Here is a 26,127-nt window from a genome sequence, read left to right as displayed (position 1 = left end):
TACTGGAATACTATGTTTTAACGCTGAAATATGATACGCATGTAATATTTTGAGACTATTCATTCTTTCTCAATCAGCTTCCGACTTTTTACAGAGGTTGGTGTAAAAAAATATTTGCTTCCAAATATTTTGGAAGGTAAGGTTTACATATTTTTCGTAACGATTCGTAATAATTTTGCGTTCCAAAGCATATAAAGATGTTTAAAATTATTTGAAATACTTAAAGTAATGCCTGAAGTGTGAATGCGTACAGTTGACGTGTAGCGTTCTGTAACTGTTAGTAGCATGTTTACTCTGTGTTACTGTCAGCAAAACTTTATACGAACTGATTGCGCAACGCTACTCCCAGTACCTATAAAGAAATAGAGTCACTGCAAAATACATTCAGCCCCTTAGATACTGAATACTCTGGACCTGTTCAAAACTGATAACTTTGATCCCTGTGCACATAACATCTAAAGCAGCAACGGTGGATTGCGTTATATTCTGCTGTCTCATGAGGAAGAATAAAACATACTAGCTACAGGCTGAGCTTTGTGCAATGCTGGTAGTAATACTTTGAAACATTGAAACATACATAAAATTCTTTTAGCTGATAAATGAAAACTTTTAAAAAATATTGAATGTCTTTCAAACAAAAACGTATGACCTGGACAGGGGTGCGGTAGTGATATGGGTGACTTACTAACACAAACTTTTTTAATAGTGACCATGTATTCGCAGATAAGTTTGGCTTTTCAAAACATCTGACAATTGAAATGACATGACTCAAAAAAATGTACATTCTTTTACTAAATGAAAATCATTCTTTGTTGACGTAGACACAAAAAATTAGTTTTGTACTGCAATTGTTATCTAACATCACTAAAAAGCATAAAGACAAATCACCAAATTACGTACACCTTTGTTAATAAATATCTAACTAGCCTATAAATCAAATCTGTTTACGTACATTCTGTGGTTACTCAACACAAAACTCACTGTTACCAATTATTAGCCAAATCATTTACACTAACCCGCTGGCAAAGGGAAAGTAATAAAAATTTACTTCTTTACCTTAACTACGAGAAGACTTTTGCTTCCACATTTATATTTCCTATAATACGTGTACTCATAAAGCTTCTTTGTAATATCAATCCAGTAATACTTTCTTGTACACGATTAAATTTAAATTTCATTATTTCACCTTAGATTTTATTATAAAATCATTTATCATTGTAGCTACCTATTTTACGTGTGGTGTAACACAAAATATTGGTATGAGAAAGTTTCTACATTATAATCTAACATATTGTGGCTTTACAGAGCACACCACAAGAACCGCCTACCCCATCATCTTTCGTTCACAGACTGAAACACACTCACTACTTTGCGCCAAGCGCCTCTCTTACTTCAACTCTACAATCTCAGACCAGAAGCAGTATCTTTGGCTCTGCAGTCGTGCAAAGTCAGCGATCCGCTTAATGGTTCAAAAATGATTCAGATGGCTCTAAGCACTATGGGACCTAACATCTGAGGTCATGAGTCCCCTAGACTTATTACCACTTAAACCTAACTACATCACACACATCCATGTCCGAGGCAGGATTCGAACTTGCGACCGGAGCAGCTACACGGTTCCGGACTGAAGCGCCTAGAACCGCTCGGCCACAGCGGCTGGCCCGCTTAACGGACTCACTGCAGACATACATCGTTTACAATATAATAGTTTCATTTTAGTTTACATTAGCATCATTACAGCATTTTGGTGTCACATATAAGTGTACCCCCATAGACGCCCTTCAAGCACTACATCGTTTCCTACAGCAATAATATATTTTTGGAAATTTCACTAGAAACTGAAATTTAGAAAACTGGCGATGGTGTAACCAACTGAGACGAAACTGACTTCGTCATCTTGCTGATGACCACAGAGCATACTGCTCTCACAGTGGACAATTCTTTTGTGACGCTGCAGACGCGCCGAGGTGCTCCGAGGAGCGTGCAGTGGTGGTGGGCGCGTCGCGCTCAGAGACGCTGGACGTGTGGTGCCGCGTGCAGAGCGACCCGCCGGCGCGCGCCTTCCGCTGGAAGTTCAACAACTCGGGCGAGACGATGGAGGTGGACAGCAAGCACTTCGCCAGCAACGGCAGCCTGTCGCTGCTGCGCTATACGGTGCGCTCCGACCTCGACTACGGCACGCTGCTCTGCTGGTCCGACAACGCCGTCGGCGCGCAGGCCGCGCCCTGCGTCTTTCAGGTAGTGGCCGCAGGTAAAACACTGTGCCCTGCATCTTTCAGGTAGTGACTGCAGGTAAAACACTGTGCCCTGCATCTTTCAGGTAGTGACTGCAGGTAAAACACTGTGCCCTGCATCTTTCAGGTAGTGACTGCAGGTAAAACGCTGTACCTGCGTCTTTCAGGTAATGACGCGAGGTAAAACACCGAGCCCTGCGTCTTTCTAGTAGTGACTGCAGGTAAAACACCGTGCCCTGCGTCTTTCAGGTAGTGACGCCAGGTAAAACACCGTGCCCTGCGTCTTTCAGGTAGTGATGGCAGGTAAACACCGTACCATGCGTCTTTCAGGTAGTGACCGCAGGTAAAACAATGTGCACTGCATCTTTCAGGTAGTGTCCACAGTTAAACACCACACCCTGCGTCTATCAGGTAGTGCCTGCAGGTAAAAAATTGCATCGTGTGTCTCAGAGGCAGCGGCCACTGATAAAACGCAGCACATTAAACGTCTTTCAGGCAATGACCATCGGTAAATCACCACACAATGCCTATTTCAGGTATTGACTGTGGTTAGAATGACACACTCTGATTCTTTTAGGTAGTAGCTACAGATAAAACATCAATTTCTGCATATTTCATCTAGTGGCTATGAATAATACACTGTGATCTGAATCTTTTGTGTGGTGGCCACCGGAAAACACCACAGCTTTCTATTTTCAGGTAGTGGCTGCAAACATAATACCGCATCCTGTATCTGTCAGGCACTTATCACACGCACTACACACAATTCCAGCTACCGTGCCAGCTAGATGAAGATCTGCTCACTTCTAGTGGTTCAAAAACTGTCGTGCCTCTTATCTATAACAACAGCGCTGTACTGACACATTTCACTCCAGTAATACATCACAACAGCGATCCCTCTATGAAGACCAATAACAAAACATATCAACGATCATGAGATTGTCAGTGAATATTGCAGCTAATTAGTGATCTATAATTCTTGAGTTGCCATGTTACAGCCTTAACTGACAGGAATAAAAGTCGCACAACATTTTCCCTAAACTCTGTTAAACTCTTAGGACAAAATATTGTCACCTCGAAATTACAATCGGAAGCTGAATTGTCACTGAAGTACAATACTTGACAGTGAAAGCACATTTGTGGCTGGCATCAACGTACAGTCAGAACAGGAATGAAGTCCTCCGAGAGCACAGCCACTTATTTGAATATTAGACTCTTAGAAAACTAGTATTCATACAGACACTGAATGTTCCACAGTATACGAACGATACAAACATAATATATTTCAAGATACTTCCAGAAATGATACATTCTAAATAACAAACAATTGCTGATTGACAGGTTTTAGCTGATGAAACACAGCATGCTACTGCATGCACCATGGCTCATGACATTGACTCCTCTCCTGAGAAACATTGACCGCTTTTTTTAGAAGTTCTCACTGGAGCTGACTACAGCACCCCAGATCTTGATCTTCTCAGTGTTCCTGTGTATGATAGCGCTGGTAGGTGCTGGCTTTCTGGCTGTGTTGTTGCATCCTCTACACTACGATGAGGATTGAAGTTAGCCCTCGTACCGAAACAAAGCCATCGTCAAGTGAGTCATTTGTGTCATTGACCTCACACCGCCGATCTGTGCCTCTGCATTGTGGTAATGCTACATACAGAGGTCATGCACGATCAGTCTGAGCTTTTCTTTACTTGATAAAGTGTCAGAATGCTTGACTGCATATGTGACGTCTGACAAGAAACGAAGAATACGATACAGCCCAAAGTACCATATCAGTAACTCTTCCGATAGTCCTTCTTCCCGCACAGGTGTAAAAATCCGTACCAAGTATCTCGGGCTGCACCTTATTGCCTGGTACTTGGCGTTATTCCGCTCTCGAACTTTCTCCTGGCAGCCCAGCTTCCGTCTGTATGTGAGCCTGATTCCTTGCTTGTCAGATCATGGTGATTACGAGTTTCATTTTGTCATCCTGAGTAACATTCTAGTAACTGTAGCCGTGGAGCAGAAAAATTGGTGGGAATCACGTACTGTCTTGCTCGAACAGTCCACAGGTATACTGCCGGTTCATAGTGTCACAGTATGAACCGGAAGTATAACCGTGGACTGTTCGAGCAACCAATACGCCGGGAGAAACTGAAGAATCCCGTCTTGTTTACTGTGGTGTACGCGAATGTCATGACAAGCAGTATTTATACCCATCTATCTCTCTTCGATATCAACGTACATCTAGAGTCTATCTGCAAACGTCTTATTAAGGCGCTCTGCGAGCCCATTCGTCTATGGTTGGTAGACACTTGTCATTGATTTTAGTCTCGATTGGAAAATGTTTTCACAGAAAATGATGATCGCATGTTCCGTGCTTCAAAATGATGACTTCTATAAGGAACTTTGCAATTTCGAATTTTCGGCTGACGGAACGGCTTCGGTTATAGCTTATCTGTTGAGCTGGTTAGAGCAGACGGTCATCCATCAATTCCCGCCTGCCGATTTCGGGAATCTCGCAAAGAGGCGCCTCCCAAGGAGGAACCTCTCAAATAGGTCGATTCCAATTCGATGGAATGGCACTGCTTCAAGTGGGTTTGGTACCAGAAGTCCCATAAGTAAATGCGAAACATGTTTCCGCCTTTGGCATATTGTACAGTGGCTAAGATTGTGTGTAACGGAAGAGGCCTCGCCAGTGATACATGCGTCTGATTCTACCTAGGGTCTTCAGGAAACCCTGGCGACGAGATGTTGGAGCGTTGTTGAAATTCCTCAGGATAACTGATCATAAATGCACCGAGGTGATGAGTTACCATTTCCTCCCCACTGAATCACAATTCCTCTTGTACAAAGCTCCGTTTATTTTCTGGAATTCTTCTTTGGTCGGTTCCTCCTCCTTCATGGCTTCTATAGTTTTCATTAGCGCTGGATCTTTCCTCTGTTTAGCAGTAATGACGTTTACTGTAGCGTTGACTGAGAGTTAAACGTCGCTGTATTATGTCAAGGGATTCTTTGAAAGACAGTCGGCGTCCTCGGTTTGCATCCGATTCCGTATATCACTGTGAAACCTCAGTATTCATCTCACCACTCGACCCAACGGATCCATCGGGCTGCTTAGCCAGCATAGCGGAAGGAGATCACAACGGTGATTGATTTGGCGAATAATTATGGCTGTAACTTGTTGATTGCCCTCGGTTGTCAATAGTACTTTGGAACCACAAGCTACCACTTATTCAGCAGCTTCCTGAACCTGAAGTAGAACGGCACCTATCCCATAACCACTCACTCTTTGCTGTTTCTTCTATTCGCTGGAATCACGCTATCGTTGTGGTATACTTCAGTAGAAGAGCTTTGTACAGGTATTTTTTCCGCTTCTGGCATGATCGGATTAACGATGTGGAATAGCACTAAAAAATTCTGTATGAACTTTTCCTTATGAAGTTTGATCATGTTTTATCGTTTTTGTTCTGCTAATTGTGCTTGCTGCTGATTGTTGCCAAGCGTTTCCTTGAGTTCGGCCTATAATTTGTCCTAGCTATTTATCTTTTCTTCATCGTTATCGAACCACTGTTGAGCTTTGACCAGTCATTTGACAAACACATTTTGTCATCACACCTGTTGTATTTGGCGACTCGGTTAATCGTGTTAGCCATTTCGTCGGGTCCTGAGATGCTTCTCCTGAAAGCACTGATGTATGTCTGAGATGCATATGACTTACTACTCTTTTGAATCCATCTGTATCCTGAATGTACGGATCTTAGGAATGATGTACTACTTGCATTCCTGTTTCTGCACGTTTAGGCGACAGCTTCTACGTTGCATGATTGGAAACACGGTATGTAGAAGTTTTGAAGCACCCAGCGTCTCCATCAATCACTCTCACGTCGAAACCTCAATGAAGCGCAAATCAGAAGGCACGGTAGCCGTTGAAGTTCTACACTCGACAAGGAAAGCACGTTTATCACTGGTACGAACGTACAGCCATATCAGAGCTGAAATCCTACAGGCAGAGTGCAGGTATTTATACAAAGCACGAATATTCTACCATGTAGTTATTGATAGTAACATCGAACGTTGCAAAACACGTGAACGATATAAACATAAAATATTTCAGGAAACCTTCACAAACGATAAATACTGAGTAACTGCAGGGGAACCGAAGGTGCGGATTTGAATTGTCAACCTACAATATGGCAGTCAGCGACAATGACCACCATTCTGCACTGAACGCACTACAGATAACGGCCATGTTAGTAACCACCTTAAGAGGATAGACCAGTCGCTGGAGCGCTGTCGAAGGTGTAGGGCGTGTACTAGGTGGGAGTGTGGATCTCCACCGCTGACATAAACCATGTGCCAGTCGACTGAACGAAATTAGCTTAGTAAGAATGGTATAGTGAAGACATGACAAAACGGCCGAAAGGAGCTATCTTGTTTGGACGTGGTTGGTGACGTATCCCGATTTCTTGGTGTATCAGCGCAGACTGTGTACCTACAAGTAATTGTGTACCAGTCGCAGCCATATAATGTAATATAATAACAGTAATAAACGATCCGAATAACAAGGATCGAAGACAATTGCTATGCATTGTCAGTTACAGGCGGGTAAAAACTCCCCAGAAATTGCAGCTGATGCTAAATGCAGGTCTATATCATCCGCGAAAATTTCGAAGGAACGTGCACATTTGGAGTCGGGTAGCTGGCAAAAAGACCAGTATTGACAGGACACGTACCTGCATGTATTAAATGGCCCAAAACACAGAAACTGGACAGTATCTAAATGGAGGGATTTATTGTCGAATTGTCGACCAGTGAGTCGCCATTTCGCCTCTTTTCGAATAATGCATGGCATCGAGAATACCGACTTCCAACGAGGGGTTTCAATTGCAGTGTGCGGAAGAGGAGGGCTGAAGTACCATGGTAATGGTTAATATTTCATAGTATTTTCATCAGTTCCTTCAGGATAAACTGGTGATACAAATTAATTGTAAATCACTCTCTATTCTCTTCTTGATAACAATTTAATTTCTAGTGGTAGTAAGAGGCTTACAGCCTTTGGCAGAAATATTGTTTGCCTAGTATGTCATGTACACAAGACAGAACTACTTTTATCAAATATCTTTAGTCAAACGGAATCATTATTGTCATCTTTTATATATTCCTATTTGTTAACAATATATTTGCACCATGAAAAAATATCTGGGGAATTTCAGCATGCACCACCAATGAAAAACAATGGCGTAATATATTGATATTTTACAGTGCTGTGGTTTGTTTCTTACAACGTGTTATATGTTTTCCCATTTTTACAACAACATAACATCCTACAAGTGCATAAGCTGCAGCCAGTTTGTGACGTATAGTCTTGACTGTGCAAATCTTGCTAACTTTGACGATGGAACTTTTCTTCTGAAGTAAACTTCGCAAAAAAAAACCTGTCAAATAAAACCGAAATACAACATGTGATAGGCTTTTATTAATATATATATATATATATATATATATATATATATATATATATATATATATATATATATATCACTTTCTCAGTTACCACGTGGAACCATTGCTGACGTGTTAAAATAAAATTGCGAAAGTTAAATTTATTTCTTACTTGAACAGTCTTGACTAGCAAAACGAAGATGGATCGACAAGATCACGTGGTACAAGTAAATAACAGTTTATGACGTCTCAGTTTTGTATTACTTTCTGTTCATAAACATCAATATTAAAATGATTCAAATGGCTCTGAGCACTATGGGACTTAACATCTGTGGTCATCAGTCCCCTAGATCTTAGAGCTACTTCAACCTGATTAACCTAAGGACATCACACACATCCATGCCAGAGGCAGGATTCGAACCTGCGACCGTAGTAGTCGCGCGGTTCCGGACTGAGCGCCTGAACCGCTAGACCACCGCAGCCGGCTCAATATTAAAAGAAAACAGACAAATGGCAGAAGCAAATTGGAAAGAAACTGCTTGAAATTTGAAGAACTTTTAAACTCAGAATTATGTCTACCCATTTTTAAAAAAAGTCTTAAAAGAACTCAAAAATCATTGCAGTCATCCAACAAAACTATGGATGATTTCCGAAGACAACATATCTCAACTCCTCTCAAAATGACAAACGGACTTTAAACTTTCTGGTACGCAAACGAGCACCGATGTTTAACCTGACACTGAATTAAATATCCCAGAAATTCAGCAAAAGATGCCAGTAATTCATAAATACGATGCTAGTGAAGTACAATTACTGCTATTAGCAAAAACTCGACTAAAGCGGAAGTACAGAATGAAGTGAAAGTCAGCGTGTATCAAATCTCCACCAAAATAAATTCCAATGTTACTTATAATCCGCCTTGACTGCAAAATGTTTATTCATATGACCGTTTAGTTTCATCTAGAACCATCTTCAGATCTTTAACGCTAATAATACTAATTTACTATTTCACGATTGCAAATCTTTTTCATCCTATCTAGTCAACATTAAATGTACCATAACGAACCTGATATTTCGGTTACAGGAGTAACCCATCTAAATACAGGAACATTCACATGCTGTGGCACATAAAATTGGTTGGCAGAGTGCACGTCATTTATATTAATTATAACACTATTACCGACCGGTGGCGTCTGGTACATTTGTTACATGAAATACAACTAGTGGACAGATCACGTCCTAAAACAATAATATTTGCCATAGCGAAATGTTATTACTTTCAAGGATCTGGAAACAATGTTTTTTTTATCGTTAAATGATGTTATGCGCCCGTACAACAGGCTACAGAAACAGAAAACAAATAGTAATCAACTGCACACGCAGCCAGGAAATGTTAGTAATAAGGAAACAATGAAAACCATCTGAAGAATTTCCACAGCAATATGTCCCAGTAAACAGGGAAATGTTTTAGAAAATCTAAACGCCGATTCGATTTTCAAGTTAACAGCACCCTACAATTTGGCGTAAAACGTAAGCTGAGAAGTGTACGTAACAAATATGACGGTTCTGATGTATACAAGAGTGTAATAATTGTGGTAAGTAATACATTGGCCATTGTTTTAATATAGGGAATAAGTGGCATTAACAGCCAAGTAATAAAAATCGGCCGTACTAAAGAACGTATTGATGAAACCGTGCATATTCTCCACAGACCACAAGAAGGCCGTGTTTGGGATTTATCGGAAGAGCTTCAAATTTATAAAAGTAAAACGGAGAAGCCAGCAAAAGTGCTCAACGGCAACATAATTTTGTATTCACAGCTTACTTTGCTTTACTTAAAACTGATCTACATTATCAATCTTCCTCTTTCCCTTTATTGGATTTCGATTTCCCCCGAAGGGGGCGGGCTGGCAGCAGCTTAGTACTCCGCTCTTCAGCCTACAGAATTTTTAAAACATAGGAAGATAAGAGACTATAAACACAGGTGATAAAACGGTGACATAAAATGTAAAGCGGCGGAAAATTGTGGAAAGTTAAAACATAAAACTAATGGTGACAGTCTGGATTCTGTTCACAAGTGATATAAAAGACAATCACACCCTGCAGCAGCATGATGTCCATTTGCAACACTTCGGAAAAGACGCACAACACTATCAATCACTGGGAACACTGCACTAAAAGGATAGCACGAAGATGACACACCACAGACAAGGGCAGATGGGAGGGGGGACCTGGACAGATGAAGGGGAAAGAAAGAGGGGCGAGGAGAGGAAAAACGAAAGGCGTGGTGGTGGTGGGGGGGGGGGGGGAGTGAAACGTAAAAGGGAGATGACTCACAACGGGGGAGCAGGGCAGACGCGAGAGGGAATGGGGAAAGGCAGAGGAAGGAAGGCCTCAGGAGAGAGAAGGGAGGGAGAGAGATAGTAGACAGGGAAAAACAGAATGCAGGGGGGAAGGGGGGAGGGGAAGAGGGAGCCCAGGAAAAGGATAAAGAAAAGGAGGGGGTGAGGATTAGGGTTGATAGGAGGGATAAATATAAATGAAGGGAGAGAGGGCATCATCCGGGAGGAAGCGTTGACGGAAGCCACCTTGACAAAGGGAATGAAGGGTGTAGAGATGGAGGGCGGGTTGGACACAACAGTGAAGGCGCGGCAGAGGGCGGGGGTTGGAGAGGAGAGGAGCAAACAGGAGATGTGGGGGATCAAGGCTCCGGGAGGTGTAGAGTATGCGGATATGTTCGAGGAATAGGAGCAGATGCGGGAAAGGAATCAGTTTGTAGAGGATCTGCATAGGGGATGGGAGGTGTATATGGAAGGCGAGGCGGAGTGCATGGCTCTCGAGGATCTGGAGGGACTTACAGAATTTGGGAGGTACGTTATCGATCGAACCCCTCTCGTATGTACTGGGTGATCAAAAAGTCAGTATAAATTTGGAAACTTAATATCCACGGAATAATGTAGATAGAGAGGTAAAAATTGACACACATGCTTTGAATGACATGAGGTTTTATTAGAACCAAAAAACATACAAAGTACTGCTAGACGCGTGAAAGATCTCTTGCGTAAGTCCTTTGGTGACGATCGTGTGCTCAGGTGCCACTTTCGTCATGCTTGGTCTCCCAGGTCCCCAGATCTCAGTCCGTGCGATTATTGGTTTTGGGGTTACCTGAAGTCGCAAGTGTATCGTGATCGACCAACACATCTAGGGATGCTGAAAGACAACATCTGACGCCAATGCCTCACCCACAACTCTGGACATGCTTTACACTGCTGTTCACAACATTATTCCTCGACTACAGCTATTGTTGAGGAATGATGGTGGATATATTGAACATTTCCTGTAGAGAACATCATCTTTGCTTTGTCTTTCTTCGTTATGCTAATTGCTGATATTCTGATCACATGAAGCGCCATCTGTCGGACATTTTTTGAACGTTTGTATTTTTTTGGTTCTAATAAACCCCATGTCATTACAAACATGTGTGTCAATTTGTACCTCTCTATCTACATTATTCCGTGATTTATTCAGTTTTCAAATTTATACTGACTTTTTGATCACCCGGTATATCTTGTCCTGTCGTTACACAGTGTAGAGTGTACCACATATTTTCTCCATTTTCTGACGCTTTTAGGTCCACACTAACGGTTTTCCCTTGTCTGTTTACGTAGTATATTTCTTTTAACAAATAACATTATTAAGTGAGTTACAATATTTTCTTATACTTTTGTTGGAACAGCGTTTTGTGGGGTGTGTGGGGCCCTCTGATTTCTCGCCTATGTCTCACTCTCGGGGCTGATTACTTACTTTAGTCGGTGTTTAAACTTTTTCGCTCCTTCCTTAGTTATTCTATCAGCCTTATATTATGTTATAAGCTCCGTAAGCTTGTTGTTGTGTATGTTATTATTTTTGCGTAATATAACCACGAGGGCATCTCAGATCATGTATTGTCACTTAGCCATGTCCTTTTACCTGTACTGTACAATTTGTTATGAACAGTAGCACGACTGACAGTACGACCCCACAAGCACTGGGGCCTAGTTTACACCATAGTTTAAATATGTCAGACCTCGCTAAGCTTGTTTTGTGCCGATGCCACTATGGTTTTATTACATTAGGACACGTTATAAAACAGGTATGCCGCTTTAAGTTTTAAGCGTATGTTTCCACAGCCATGCAAGTAATCATTATTTGTTATGGCTCATTTTATTGTATTAAGACATAATCTGTCCACTAGTTGTATTTCATTTCGCACGTTTTGCTGCAGATCTGAAAATGATCATTGATAACCGAAACCGCTACTCTAAGGACCAAAACGTTTGTGATCAGTGACAGAAATGAAGGAAATTTATTCTGTCATGGTTTCTGCCTGTAATTTTTCGTAGAAGTTTGACCATACCTTTCCATACCCTGTATGAATCCATCGCTTAATATGTGGAATGTCATGAAGACCCCGTGAGTGTTCGACGTTTGGAGTGCACCTGCTGCTTAGTGGCCGCCAATGAGATCGCACTGAGCGTTGGGTAGAGTACAACTGACAACAAGGAACTGTACAGGGAGCAGACGGTCAGCCTACCAAGACACCAGACATACCGTTAGATGCCGTTAACTGGTCAGAAACTGAAGCAGTTGCACCATACGAGTCTCTGCGTACTTTCAGTTCTTTGTTTTAATACTCATTCTTACAGACATCAGTAATAAACTGAAATGTCATTAACTAATTTCAAGTTGTCGATAGTTTTCAAGTACTGTCGATACTTCTTTGGTTCTGTAGTCGGGCTGCTCAACTGAAATGACTTTTATTCAGTGTTGTACTGTATGTAATTTTAAACAACTACAAAATTTTGTTGTTTAAACCTTTGGCGTAAAGTCGTACTCTTCTAATGATTTATCCTGTGATCTCTCCGGTTTTCTCGGTGTGACTGATTAATATTACGCTTTCTCGTGTTCAGCAACTCGAGTGAATACCCGAAAGATGTATTGCGGCTATAGTTTTAAATACATAATTGAAACTGCGCTTTTACGGATTCTGTTTGTTAAAAATAATTTGTCAAATATGTGTGTAGTGTCACAGTAGAATAGCTTACATACGCAACAAGGAGGTACACACCTCGCTCATCTCCGTTCACAGTGTGCTTTTCCAAGTGTGCTTGTGAGTGAACTGCTGCGTCCTCTTATGTTGTGACAACGCTACACTAAAGAAAAATTTTAATATTGCTGTGAGCTGTACAGAATTATTGCTAAGTTATTTGCATTCTGATTTCTATCAGTTCTGAAGACGAACTGAAATTGTTATTTCGTAGACTTCTCCATGATATCTGAAGAGTGGAAATGGAAAGCATTCTAAGCACCTTTTTTCCAAAAGAATGAGTTTTCAGTTCTACTTGCTCAGTACTCTGTTGCATGTCTCTATAGAGTTGGCCTAGGTGCAAAACAATGGAGAAAGACTTTCAAACATTTGTTAGTAGATAGTGGATGGCCTTCTCGCAAAGCTGTTCTTCCCTCTGGAGTTCCAAAATTTAAAATGTTCGAGCTGTGATTATCTGTTTACTGGAGTTCTACCCTTTAATAACGTATGCTGTATTGCTGTACTTGTACTACGGCAAATAAAAGGTAGTGTATCAGGATTAATGAAACTTGCAATAAAAACTGTCTTCCTGGTATATTGTCGAATACTGACTGTGGCCGTCCAGAAAACATAAGATGGTTCTTGGAAAGAAAAAAGAACAGCTAGTCACCGCCAATAATGCTATTTATTTACACAAATAGCGCCATTACCGGTTCCGATCTCGGTAGTATATCTACAAACGACCGTTAATATATATATTACATTTCTTGCTATTTACGTTAATTGTTGGAAATAGAAAAGGCAACTACTAATGTAAATAACATCACAAGTTTTGTAAACTAAAACGGCCGTCTGGTGATGAACCTGTCACATTTCAAACCGGTATTGGCGTGCTATTTGTGCAAATAAACAGCGTTATTAAAGGTGACTGGTTGCTGTTTCCTTCTCTGCAAGAGTCTACTTGTACAAAACTTTCTTACTGGCACGTAGAACCAGTCAGTCACTTGGTATGACAGTTAGAATGTTCTTAATAAAATATTGATTTTATTTTTATACCAGTGGTGAATAAGACAACAGAAAAGATATAGAAACTAATCTTAGTAAACTCAGGCAGGTGTGTGGAACAATCAACAAAAAGCTTTAAAAACAAACTATGAAAGCTTCTCAAATTAAATTTTACAAAACTGTTGCAGTCCTCAACCTGGTCTATGGGAGCGACACCTGAGTGATTACCAAAAGTCAAGAAAGCGGCACTGAGGCACAAGAAATGAAATTCCTAAGAAGAGTTAAAGGCAGCACAATAAAAGACTAAAGAGTCAGTATACAAGAGAAAAACTAAAAAAATTAGTTTAAATGGTAAAATTCTAGCTTATAGAAGGAAATGGAACCAACACTTACAAACGATTGACTAACTCCCGTTAAAGGCTAGAAATTTCAAGCCCCAAGGAAGGAGACATAGGGAAGTACCACGGAAAAGATAGGTACTGTAACAGACAATTTTGTGGTATAGCGGTGAGCAGCAGAGTTCGTACACCATCTCAGTTTTTTTGTCTAGAATTCACTGATTTGCAAAAAGAGGTACATTGTTGGTCATCCTCCAGGTACAGGAGGTTTAGAAAGTTTTCCATCTCCGCTCAGTATTTGTGGTTCCTGTGACTGGGGTGAGTAAAAGTCTCGGCAGCAGCTATCGCAACTTGCTGCCCCTCTTAGTCCCTGCCACAGCTGTTACGTGCCACCAAAGCCTCGCGCCCTCCGCTGGCGAGCTGCCGTGTGAGACTGTCGTGGTGCCGCAGGCCGGCCGTTCCCGGTGCGCAACTGCTCGCTGTGGAACCAGACGGCGTCCTCCGTGGAGGTGGTGTGCCAGCCGGGCTTCGACGGCGGCCTGCCGCAGCACTTCGTGCTCGAGCTGCACGCCGCGCCCGCCTCCAGAGCCGGCGCCGCTTCCAGCTCCAGCGCCGGCGCCGGCGCGCGCCTCAACCTCACCGCCAGCGACTTCCCCTCCTTCGTGCTCACCGACCTCGAGCCCGACCTGACCTTCTGGGCTGCCATCTACGCCGTCAACGCCAAGGGCCGCAGCGTGCCAGTCCTCATCGAGGAGATCACCTCCAGGGACGCGGAGCGCAGGACAGGTCGGTGTCACCTATTACTTTCAGCACTAACAACGACACTCCACAGGAAACATTATAGAAGTGGCATGAACCTTCGGTCCGTTACTTTGATTAAATTGGGCGTCATTTACGACGGCGGCCGAGTTTAGGTTCGTTCTGCGCATCTCACGTCACAAAACAGTCAGCCAATGAACAGAGAACGACGTTGCCAGAGTTCGACTGCAGTGCAGAGCACGGACGAGGGTCTCCGGTTTTAGAAACGTTCAGTGATAAATAAAGTAATTCAACAAAAGCAATGTCTTGATAGCAGTCTTCCTTTTATAGAAAGTTTTGGAAAAAGCTTTCTTTATACCAATTGCTTCATATTCTATTAATTATTTAAACCAAACAAGCAATAAGCCTCCTAATTCAGGCGTTAGCAAGGAAAGGTGTTTGTATCATTCTCACTAAGCGCTTTTTCGCAATAAAGAACAGAAGTAATTGTTTATTTCCTGTTGTACTTCGACGAAGCGTGAATAATTCATAGCCATGCCAACAGTGTTCGTCGGTATTTTGCGTGCTGTTTGAAAGTGCTCCAGGAAACTTATTGAATGATGAGCTGTGTTAACATAATGGATAAAGTGTTTGGCTGTTTTGTAAAAGGTTTTTAGTTCAAACCTTGTTCGATGCGTAGTATTTTCTTTATTTAGAAACAATATCGAAGTGTCTTACTTCATGAATTTTATTCCTTTGAATGTAATTTTTTGAAATTTTTACTGGCAACTAAAATAGACCATACGGAAAGTATACCGTATGGACTTTTACCTCTGAAAACTCTTCAAAATTTCGTGCATTGCTTTACTACAAATAATGCTGCACAATAACTGCTTTGAACATCGAAACAAAATTAAGTCATTTATGGGGGAAAGATATCAGTCAAGAAGATGCGTAAAAATCAAATTTTTGGGCCAAATAGTTTTTGTGAAATCGAATGATAGAGTGTGTCAAAGCAGTCGGAACACCATGTGTATGCACAGGCGAGCAGTGCAGTGCTGATAAAATCGCGCACAGCGTGGAATGCGCGGAACACCTCTGTGCAGCAGTTAAATAGTTAATGCTACCGTGGTGCCTTTACTTCAGAAACTCAGAAACTGAGCGCTCCCCCCTAAACGTAAGTTTGCGAACTGTGGCGCTGCTTCTCTTGGCGCCTGCAACTGGCAACGCAGCAATCTCCCGCGTCTGGGCGGGCATGCGCGAACCGCCAAAATTAAAGAACTGAACTATAGGGCAGGCACCGCACCGCTGTTAGCCGAGCTAGACGAGGAGTTGGGAGAGCCCCTGTGTATTTCCTGTCATCACAACATCACTTAATTCTCTCTTACAAGGGGACCATGAGACGTTTTAAGCACGGATTTCGGTAACTCCAAGATACTAGAAGGAAGGTCAGCGTTGGCTTTTATTTTGATTGTTTATTGACAGCAAAATCGATTTTCCATCACATAATGATTATCTTCATTGCTGTAGTGTAAAAATTAAAACTCATAGGTACTGGTGTCAAGTTATTATCACTAACCAGAGCTATGAAACGATCACAATAATTTAGTTATTAACGTATTGTAAGGCCTATGAGTTTTAATTTGTACACTATAGCACTGGAGATGATCATTATGTGATTGAAAATTGATTTTGCTGTCAATAAACCATTTAAATTACGGCCAACGTGACCTTCCTTCTAATTTCACGTATATGGTCGTTGTGCATACAGCACTCTATGGAGTCGTCAGTCAACTCAAAGTTATGTTGTAGTCCTAGCATGTGGCTTGTTGTTGTTGTGGTATTCAGTCTTGAGACTGGTTTGATGCAGCTCTCCATGCTACTCTATCCTGTGCAAGCTTCTTCATCTCCCAGTACATACTGCAACCTACATCCGTCTGAATCTGCTTGGTGTATTCATCTCTTGATCTCCCTCTACGATTTTTACCCTCCACGATGCCCTCCAATACTAAATTGGTGATCCCTTGATGCCTCAGATCATGTCCTAGCAACCGATCCCTTCTTCTAGTCAAGTTGTGCCACAAGCTTCTCTTCTCCCCAATCCTATTCAACACCTCCTCATTAGTTATGAGATCTACCCATCTAATCTTCAGCTTTCTTCTGTAGCACCACATTTCGAAAGCTTCTATTCTCTTCTTGTCTAAACTATTTATCGTCCATGTTTCACTTCCATACATGGCTACACTCCATACAAATACTTTCAGAAACGACTTCCTGACACTTAAATCTATACTCGATGTTAACAAATTTCTCTTCTTCAGAAACGCTTTCCTTGCCATTGCCAGTCTACATTTTATATTCTCTCTACTTCGACCGTCATCAGTTATTTTACTCCCCAAATAGAAAAACTCCTTTACTACTTCAAGTGTCTCATTTCCTAATCTAATACTCTAAACATCACCCGACTTAATTCGGCTACATTCCAGTATCCTCGTTTTGCTTTTGTTGATGTTCATCTTATATCCTCCTTTCAAGACACTATCCATTCCGTTCAACTGCTCTTCCAAGTCCTTTGCTCTCTCTGACAGAATTACTATGTCATCGGGGAACCTTAAAGTTTTTATTTCTTCTCCATGGATTTTAAAACCTACTCCTAATTTTCTTTTGTTTCCTTCACTGCTTGCTCAATATACAGATTGAATAACATCGGGGAGAGGCTACAACCCTGTCTCACTCCCTTCCCAACCACTGCTTCCCTTTCATGCCCCTCAACTCTTATAACTGTGATTTGGTTTCTATACAAATTGTAAATAATTTTACCCCTTCCACCTTCAGATTTTTAAAAAATAGTGTTCCAGCCAACATTGTCAAAAGCTTTCTCTAAGTCTACAAATGCTAGAAACGTAGGTTTGTCTTTCCTTAATCTAGCTTCTAAGATAAGCCGTAGGGTCAGTATTGCCTCACGCATGTGGCTAAAGGCCTTTAATGCGACGGCCTCTAGTATCCGAGAATATCCATACTGTAATTTTATGCGTATATATCTATAACTTTAGACGTATTTCGATCAATGAGCTTAGCGCTGTGAGTAAGTCTCACGGATACCACACTGACAGTATGTTTTCAGATCCTGCCCACTTAGCTTTTTTTCAGTGTCATCGTACGGAATATCATTAAATAGTATATGCCACGCAAAATTATTCCAAACTAATGATTTTCATTTACTTATTTCATTAATAAATCAATCATTACAACAGAATCATCTTCCTATTGCTCGGAACGCTTATTGTACTACAACAGAACTCTGAGTAGTGTGTGTCGCAGAGTCGGACGAATCACAGATTCGTAGAACACCACGCTCTCATGTAATGGAGCTACTGCCTTGCAAGCACACGGATTTTTTAGAAGCGACACCGTCTATTTAAATCAGAAAGTTTGTTCTTTCTTCGATCAACTTTGATGCAAACCACGCGTATTTCATCATTCCTGTGAAAGTAGGTGCACTAAACTGATGCAGAATTAAATAATGAATTTTTACGGAATCTTCGATCGAAACGATTGCTCTGTTGGTATTTAGCGTTCCGAATGTTTTTCGAAAAACTTTGAACATGCCATCAGCTGTAATAGACATGGGTGCAATCATTTTTACGGTACAGGTGCATCTTTCTCTTTCATCTGGAAAGGTCTGATCGTAAAGTGCCTGATCAACCTGCCGTCCCCACAGATCAGAACGGTAAAGAGATTTATCTTGTCCCACATACGGCAGAATGACCGATTTAAAAAAATTCTTCGTAGAGGACTTTCATGAACTTCCTTGATTTCGTGCTGCAGGTCAAAACTACATATTTAATTTACGAGTCAATGCGTCAACACTTTTTTGAAATATTCGACCAAACTGAACGAATTATTCTTGCATACATAAGTAAACGCTCGAGATTATCTTTCATGATGCAGCTATAGTATACTCTGCTGTGATGAAATGCCTAATTTTATTCAACATTTTTTTTGCACAGGGACGGTTAGCGCTCCTTGTTCCGCAAATGATCCGATATCGTCGGTTGGTACTAGCGGCTACTTCGATCAGTATTAAAAACTGAATTCACAGTTGAAGACTGTGCCCTGTAAATATTGATTTATTAATGAAATTACAGCGACGAAAATCATTATTTCTGAGCACTTTTGCATGAAATCTACTATTTAATGATATTGTATACGATGAAACTCGAAGAAATAACAAATTATCGGCAGGATATCTTGGAGTCTAGGGTCAACCACATGAAAAGCTACTCAGGACAGGTCCGTCTACACCATAGTCATCGAAATCCAGGATTAATAGGTCTGGTTGTCCGCTTGTAAGATGTAAGTGTAGTATGTGCTGTGGGATTTGCCTAAATATAATAACATAATGTTTTTCAGTAAGCTTTCTCTGAAAAATATTAAAGTATATTGTAAACATGTATCTGTTGATGGTTTCCAAGACAGCTACGTTAAATATTTTTCACGTTCACGTGAATTATTAAGCACAGCGATACTTGGTAAGAAAAAAAGACCATTTCAAAGCACTCTCTCCTTCTCGTACTTACAGCAATAGACTTTTCCACTGACCACGTCGAGTGATATTGCATGAAGTGGCCAGTCGGTGTTCTACCATTACTGTCTAAGATTTCAGATGCTAATCTAACTGTTAGTAGTGTTGACACCGGATTGATGCACGGGAGATTGAATGATTTGAAGGGAACGAGTGCTTGAGAATAACACTGGGACACCAAAACTAGTAGCCACCAAAGAAATAAGACGTATGAAAGAACTGTAGCTATGGATCTGTTATCTCTAGTAAAAATTTCTCTTTGATATTGAAGATCATGGTTTGTTTGAGTTTGTGCACAGGTCTGTGAGTAGATAAGACAGGCGCACCACGCTGAAGAGCTGCTTGGCTAAACGAGTTTCTCTGTCCTCTTTGCAAAGGTGGTAGAGGAACGGGCCGGCCTGTATACGCCTGTAAGTGCTTGCCTACCTGGTGCAGGTTCTCACGCATCACTGGATACAGCGCTTGCGTCCTCGTGAAACACACTACGTTTCCTGTATTCGATCCACCTGTGTTTATTAAAGATCATCATGTTTACACTTTTTTATCACTTTCGGACTTACATTCAAAAATGCAAAGTACATATAAGTGTTGGAAATCAGGTTTACAAAGAACGTAGCAGTACGAGCTACGTATCAGCATGAACCCCCTCTACTGGATGGAGGCTCTTATTCCGTTGGGAATGGTGTAATACAGGCGTTGTATTCTCTCCTGAGGCGAGGTGGCTCACAACTGTGGTAACTGGTCTCTGATACCCTGGTCATCGGCACTGAGAAGTCCAAGTTGGCCCTACATATACTCTATCAGACCAACCTGGGGATCTTTCTAGCCACAGGATTGCCTCAATACGGCTCATAGACAAACGTGCCATGCGTAGGCCAGCATTGTGCTGTGGAAAAATTGCACCACGATACTGTCGCATGAGAGGTAACACATGAGGATGCATGATGACAGTAACATATAACTGTGTCGTCAGAGCTCCCTGAATAACTATCAGTCGTGACCTGAAGTCGTATCAGGTGGCTTGCGCCATGGCGCCAAGAGTAACACCGCTGTGCCTCTCCAAAACACAGGGAGATTGGGACCTCCGCCCATGCCGCACCGTACACGCCGGCGATGGTTGTCTTGGTTAGTGCAGAACCGCGATTCATACCCTGAACACGATGCGACGCCGTTCATCAGGATTACATGCTCCTCGGTGACGGTACACACTAATGCCATTATTTTTCTATTAGTTTTCCATTATTTGTCCTCGAATCGCAGATGCACATGGTAAGAAGTTAGACTGTGCTTGGTGCACAGAACTGCGTTACTAATTTTTGGCGGCCAGGCGTAGTCGAGTACAACCATGAGGAACAGTATGCCTGCACTCATACTCCCATGCAGTCCGTTACGGACCAGTGGCACTTCTGAGCGCCCCACGACCCTAGATATCGAACGATGGGATCAGGCGGCCAAATACAGACCAACAGTGAGGCCCCTATCAAACTCTGTCAGGCGTTGATAACGTTGTCTCTCGGTAGTCTGCAGCATCTCCGTGTCCTTGCAGTGATCACTCAATATCTGACGCTGTTTAGGTCCCTTATATATCACATCAGGCTTGATAACAACACTAAACACAAACAACACATACGTACTGTGGTGGCCATTCTGCCTGAGAAGGAGAACTGCAACTCTACTCATTTACGTATCCGTAGTTGGTGTGTACGTGTACGAAGTTCCACTGACATCCGACCACCTCTCCTGGATGTTGAAGTATTTTTCTTTCTTTTCTTTCTTTCTGTTTCAACCGAGTAGTTTCTTCCTCAGACTTCCAAGCGGCAGTGTAAATCAATGAGCGCGTACATCGAGTAAACCAAATTGCGTTTACTTAGAAGATTCATCATGCAAGTCAATTTCCGAAGAAGATGATTCATGAAGAAACAGGCATCAGGTACGACGTTAGGTTCATATGCCTGTCTAACAGAATCCATCGATGACGCCATCTGTTACCACGGCGAGATACTGTTGGATGGGAGTACGTACAGCACAACTGTTCCTAATGCCCTCTTTATTCATGTACTTCTAAAGTCGATTTTCACAATCGATCTTCTGTGCATACTCCATGTATGTTCCTCAGTTTACTCGATGGTTTTTTCAGTAAGCTTTCTCTGAAAAATATTAAAGTATATTGTAAACATGTATCTGTTGATGGTTTCCAAGACAGCTACGTTAAATATTTTTCACGTTCACGTGATTATTAAGTTGGATATCTCAGGATTTATTTATGAAACTCCTTAACTGATAAATGCAGTTTGAACATAATCATCGTAAGTACAGGTGAGTGGAATGTCCCAGACATATATTACTAGTAAATACAGTTTAAAGCCCCAGACAACTATCTTGACTGAAGGATCACACAAATTTTTTTTATCAATATATACACTCCTGGAAATGGCAAAAAGAACACCGTGAATTCATTGTCCCAGGAAGGGGAAACTTTATTGACACATTCCTGGGGTCAGATACATCACATGATCACACTGACAGAACCACAGGCACATAGACACAGGCAACAGAGCATGCACAATGTCGGCACTAGTGCAGTGTATATCCACCTTTCGCAGCAATGCAGGCTGCTATTCTCCCATGGAGACGATCGTAGAGATGCTGGATGTAGTCCTGTGGAACGGCTTGCCATCCCATTTCCACCTGGCGCCTCAGTTGGACCAGCGTTCGTGCTGGACGTGCAGACCGCGTGAGACGACGCTTCATCCAGTCCCAAACATGCTCAATGGGGGACAGATCCGGAGATCTTGCTGGCCAGGGTAGTTGACTTACACCTTCTAGAGCACGTTGGGTGGCACGGGATACATGCGGACGTGCATTATCCTGTTGGAACAGCAAGTTCCCTTGCCGGTCTAGGAATGGTAGAACGATGGGTTCGATGACGGTTTGGATGTACCGTGCACTATTCAGTGTCCCCTCGACGATCACCAGAGGTGTACGGCCAATGTAGGAGATCGCTCCCCACACCATGATGCCGGGTGTTGGCCCTGTGTGCCTCGGTCGTATGCAGTCCTGATTGTGGCGCTCACCTGCTCGGCGCCAAACACGCATACGACCATCATTGGCACCAAGGCAGAAGCGACTCTCATCGCTGAATACGACATGTCTCCATTCGTCCCTCCATTCATGCCTGTCGCGACAGCACTGGAGGCGGGCTGCACGATGTTGGGGCGTGAGCGGAAGACGGCCTAACGGTGTGCGGGACCGTAGCCCAGCTTCATGGAGACGGTTGCGAATGGTCCTCGCCGATACCCCAGGAGCAACAGTGTCCCTAATTTGCTGGGAAGTGGCGGTGCGGTCCCCTACGGCACTCTGTAGGATCCTACGGTCTTGGCGTGCATCCGTGCGTCGCTGCTGTCCGGTCCCAGGTCGACGGGCACGTACACCTTCCGCCGACCACTGGCGACAACATCGATGTACTGTGGAGACCTCACGCCCCACGTGTTGAGCAATTCGGCGGTACGTCCACCCGGCCTCCCGCATGCCCACTATACGCCCTCGCTCAAAGTCCGTCAACTGCACGTCCACGCTGTCGCGACATGCTACCAGTGTTAAAGACTGCGATGGAGCTCCGTATGCCACGGCAAACTGGCTGACACTGACGGCGGCGGTGCACAAATGCTGCGCAGCTAGCGCCATTCGACGGCCAACACCGCGGTTCCTGGTGTGTCCGCTGTGCCGTGCGTGTGATCATTGCTTGTACAGCCCTCTCGCAGTGTCCGGAGCAAGTATGGTGGGTCTGACACACCGCTGTCAATGTGTTCTTTTTTCCATTTCCAGGAGCGTAGTTTGTGTGCTTAGTGCAGTGGTTCCCAACCTGGGCATAATTACCCCTTGAGGGGTAAAATGTAATATCCTGAGGGGTGAAAACGAAACAATTCGGTTCTGTTTAAGTTACGAAACTTAACTACTTCCAACAGACCATTACTATTATGACAGTTTTGTAAGTCTCTAAAACTGATTATATAACTTATCAATAATGACTTTCTCAATTAGTAGCTTTAACCCGGTGGTTACAGGTTCCTCACGTAGTCCACTCACTACACACATATATTGTGCTTTTCCCATGCTTTGCTGATGATAAAATTGAGACATATATATATAACAAATACGAAACATCTCAAGAAAATGTCCTTTCCAAGTTGTAGATTGTACCTGCAGTCGTCCAGAAATTGCTTCATCACTCGCTTCGATACAGATAAATGATTTAATTGACAGCACGACACAGCAGCAACTACATAAAGCTGGACACAATATTATTATTAATGGTATTATTCTTATTATTACCACTAGATGGTTAGCCACGAAGCATTAACAGCCTGAAGTCGTCCTATTTATGCCAGTTCAGAAGTAACAAGTCCAGCAATCATGTGATTCACAAACTTAGGTATAGCGCACCCATCTGAACTTTGTCTGATTTTAAATGGGGCTGCACAGTGTGCAGGTCAAGCAAGTGCCGCAATGAAGAGGAGGAATGGAGGGGAAGTACGTTTTGAAGCTAGTGCCTACCGTCACCGTGGATAATGAGCTACCTTATCTGAGAAGAAATTGTAGGTAACACTTGCGATGCACCACGAATTGCTTTGTCATTTATTCTAACACCCACACCCCCTCCCCTGCACACATAAAAACACTCTCTATCTCTCTCACACACACAAACTAAACATCATACATGTTTGCAAGAAAAATCATTCCACCATTTAGTTAGGTTCTAAAGTTTGTAATTATGAGGGCCAGGGGGGAGGGACAACAGTGAGCGGAGGGGTGGGAGGGAGAGAGGCCGGGTTCACATCTACATCTACACCTACATTTATACTCCGCAAGCCACCCAACGGTGTGTGGCGGAGGGCACTTTACGTGCCACTGTCATTACCTCTCTTTCCTGTTCCAGTCTCGTATGGTTCGCGGGAAGAACGACTGTCTGAAAGCCTCCGTGCGCGCTCGAATCTCTCTAATTTTACATTCGTAATCTCCTCAGGAGGTATAAGTAGGGGGAAGCAATATATTCGATACCTCATCCAGAAACGCACCCTCTCGAAACCTGGACAGTAAGCTACACCGCGATGCAGAGCGCCTCTCTTGCAGAGTCTGCCACTTGAGTTTGTTAAACATCTCCGTAACGCTATCACGGTTACCAAATAACCCTGTGAAGAAACGCGCAGCTCTTCTTTGGATCTTCTCTATCTCTTCCGTCAACCCGATCTGGTACGGACCCTACACTGATGGGCAATACTCAAGTATAGGTCGAACGAGAGCTTTGTAAGCCACCTCCTTTGTTGACGGACTACATTTTCTAAGGACTCTCCCAATGAATCTCACAACCTTGTACCCGCCTTACCAACAATTAATTTTATATGATCATTCCACTTCAATGTCTGATTGCACTCAGGGACACTGGTCTCTTAGATAAATGTCTAGCTACAAACCCTAGGTATCTAGGAGTTTTTCTGTCACTATCCTTTCTTTCATCGTTAGCAGTGATTACTATATGTAAAAAATGCGAAGTTCTACTGGTTTTTTAGTCCATTTTAAACTTCAAGGGCCCTGTAATTGGTTGATTAGTCAGTCCATAGGAAGGCAAGTCTAGTAAGGGAAAGCGTGCGAAACCGACATTCGGGCAGAGGACAGTATTACGGTATTAATATTATTAACTTGCTGACATACTGTCGTGGAACCTTTGGTTGTCTAAGACTAGGTCGTCAGTGGTGATCAGGTTCGGTTTGAGAGAACCTCTCTTGCACTTATCACCCCATCCTCACGGCTCTTGCTGATGTTTCGCGGCGTCTACGTTTTTGGGCTTCCAAAATCCCGAGTGCAGCACATCGAGCCGAAGACAACTGGCATTAACGACGGTAGCTGACAGCAGAATAGCGTTTCAGGCAAAATCTTGGGGAAATAATGGTTCAGGATTATTAGTCTGGATCTCAGCTGATACTGTTTTCAGTTTATTTTACAAAATATCTTCACATCTAAGAATAATTAAAAATTACAGTAGCCCCCATAGGTAGTGACTTCCATGTAAAAAACAGAGAACCCTGTCATCTAGCGTTGGTATTACCACCATGCATCCTTTGCTAATGGTTGCAGTAGTATCTCGTCCGACTGTACCGTTAGACGACGTCACCTGTGAAAATACTGTCTAACGGGTCGATCAAAGACCTGCGTCTTAAAGGCTGCCGTGCCACAAAGCATGAACCTGCGATCGTTCCCAGAGATTCGGCCGTGGCTGATTTGTCGAGCACTGCTGGGCGTGTCCACTGGGAAATCCCGTACCTTGCCACACGCAGGACGGGACTATGTCCAGAGTCAAACAAACTTCTTCCTACATAGCGCAAGCAGCGGCGGCTTCCAATATCAGACTGGATTAGCCTTCTGCTTTTGCGTTCTTCGTTATGCGGCCTTAATGTTTGCCCGTTAACTGTTATACCCCAAGGAGTACTCGCATCTGGACTGAAAGTTGCGCATGTCACGTCTAGGATTAAAATTGCAGGTAGCGGTTCATAAATCATAATTAAGTGGACCTTACCCCATACAATGGAAACGATAGCCAATGTCTAGCCCTTTAAGAATAGGAGCATTAAAATGTATCCAACAGCTCCTCAAGCGTCAAACTGACTTTGCCTCATTTGGTCTTTTGATCGCAGGCTTACAATCTTTACAGCGGGACACATGATGACAGAGGGA

The 26,127-nt window shown here is 42.7% G+C and overlaps 1 protein-coding gene across 1 annotated transcript in view; it reads left to right on the top strand.

The window, feature by feature from the left end:
- LOC126266645 (nephrin-like) overlaps positions 1-26,127 on the top strand; it is a 336,835-nt gene that overhangs the window by 291,458 nt on the left and 19,250 nt on the right. Inside the window, exons 10-12 of the mRNA XM_049971078.1 lie at positions 1,958-2,251; positions 14,526-14,649; positions 14,686-14,861. Of these exons, the coding sequence (XP_049827035.1) occupies positions 1,958-2,251; positions 14,526-14,649; positions 14,686-14,861 (594 nt within the window). The remainder of the gene's footprint in view (positions 1-1,957; positions 2,252-14,525; positions 14,650-14,685; positions 14,862-26,127) is intronic.

This window comes from Schistocerca gregaria, chromosome 1 (genome assembly GCF_023897955.1).
Source record: "Schistocerca gregaria isolate iqSchGreg1 chromosome 1, iqSchGreg1.2, whole genome shotgun sequence".
Classification (NCBI taxonomy): Eukaryota; Metazoa; Arthropoda; class Insecta; order Orthoptera; family Acrididae; genus Schistocerca; species Schistocerca gregaria.
This window is presented reverse-complemented; position numbering and strand designations above follow the sequence as displayed.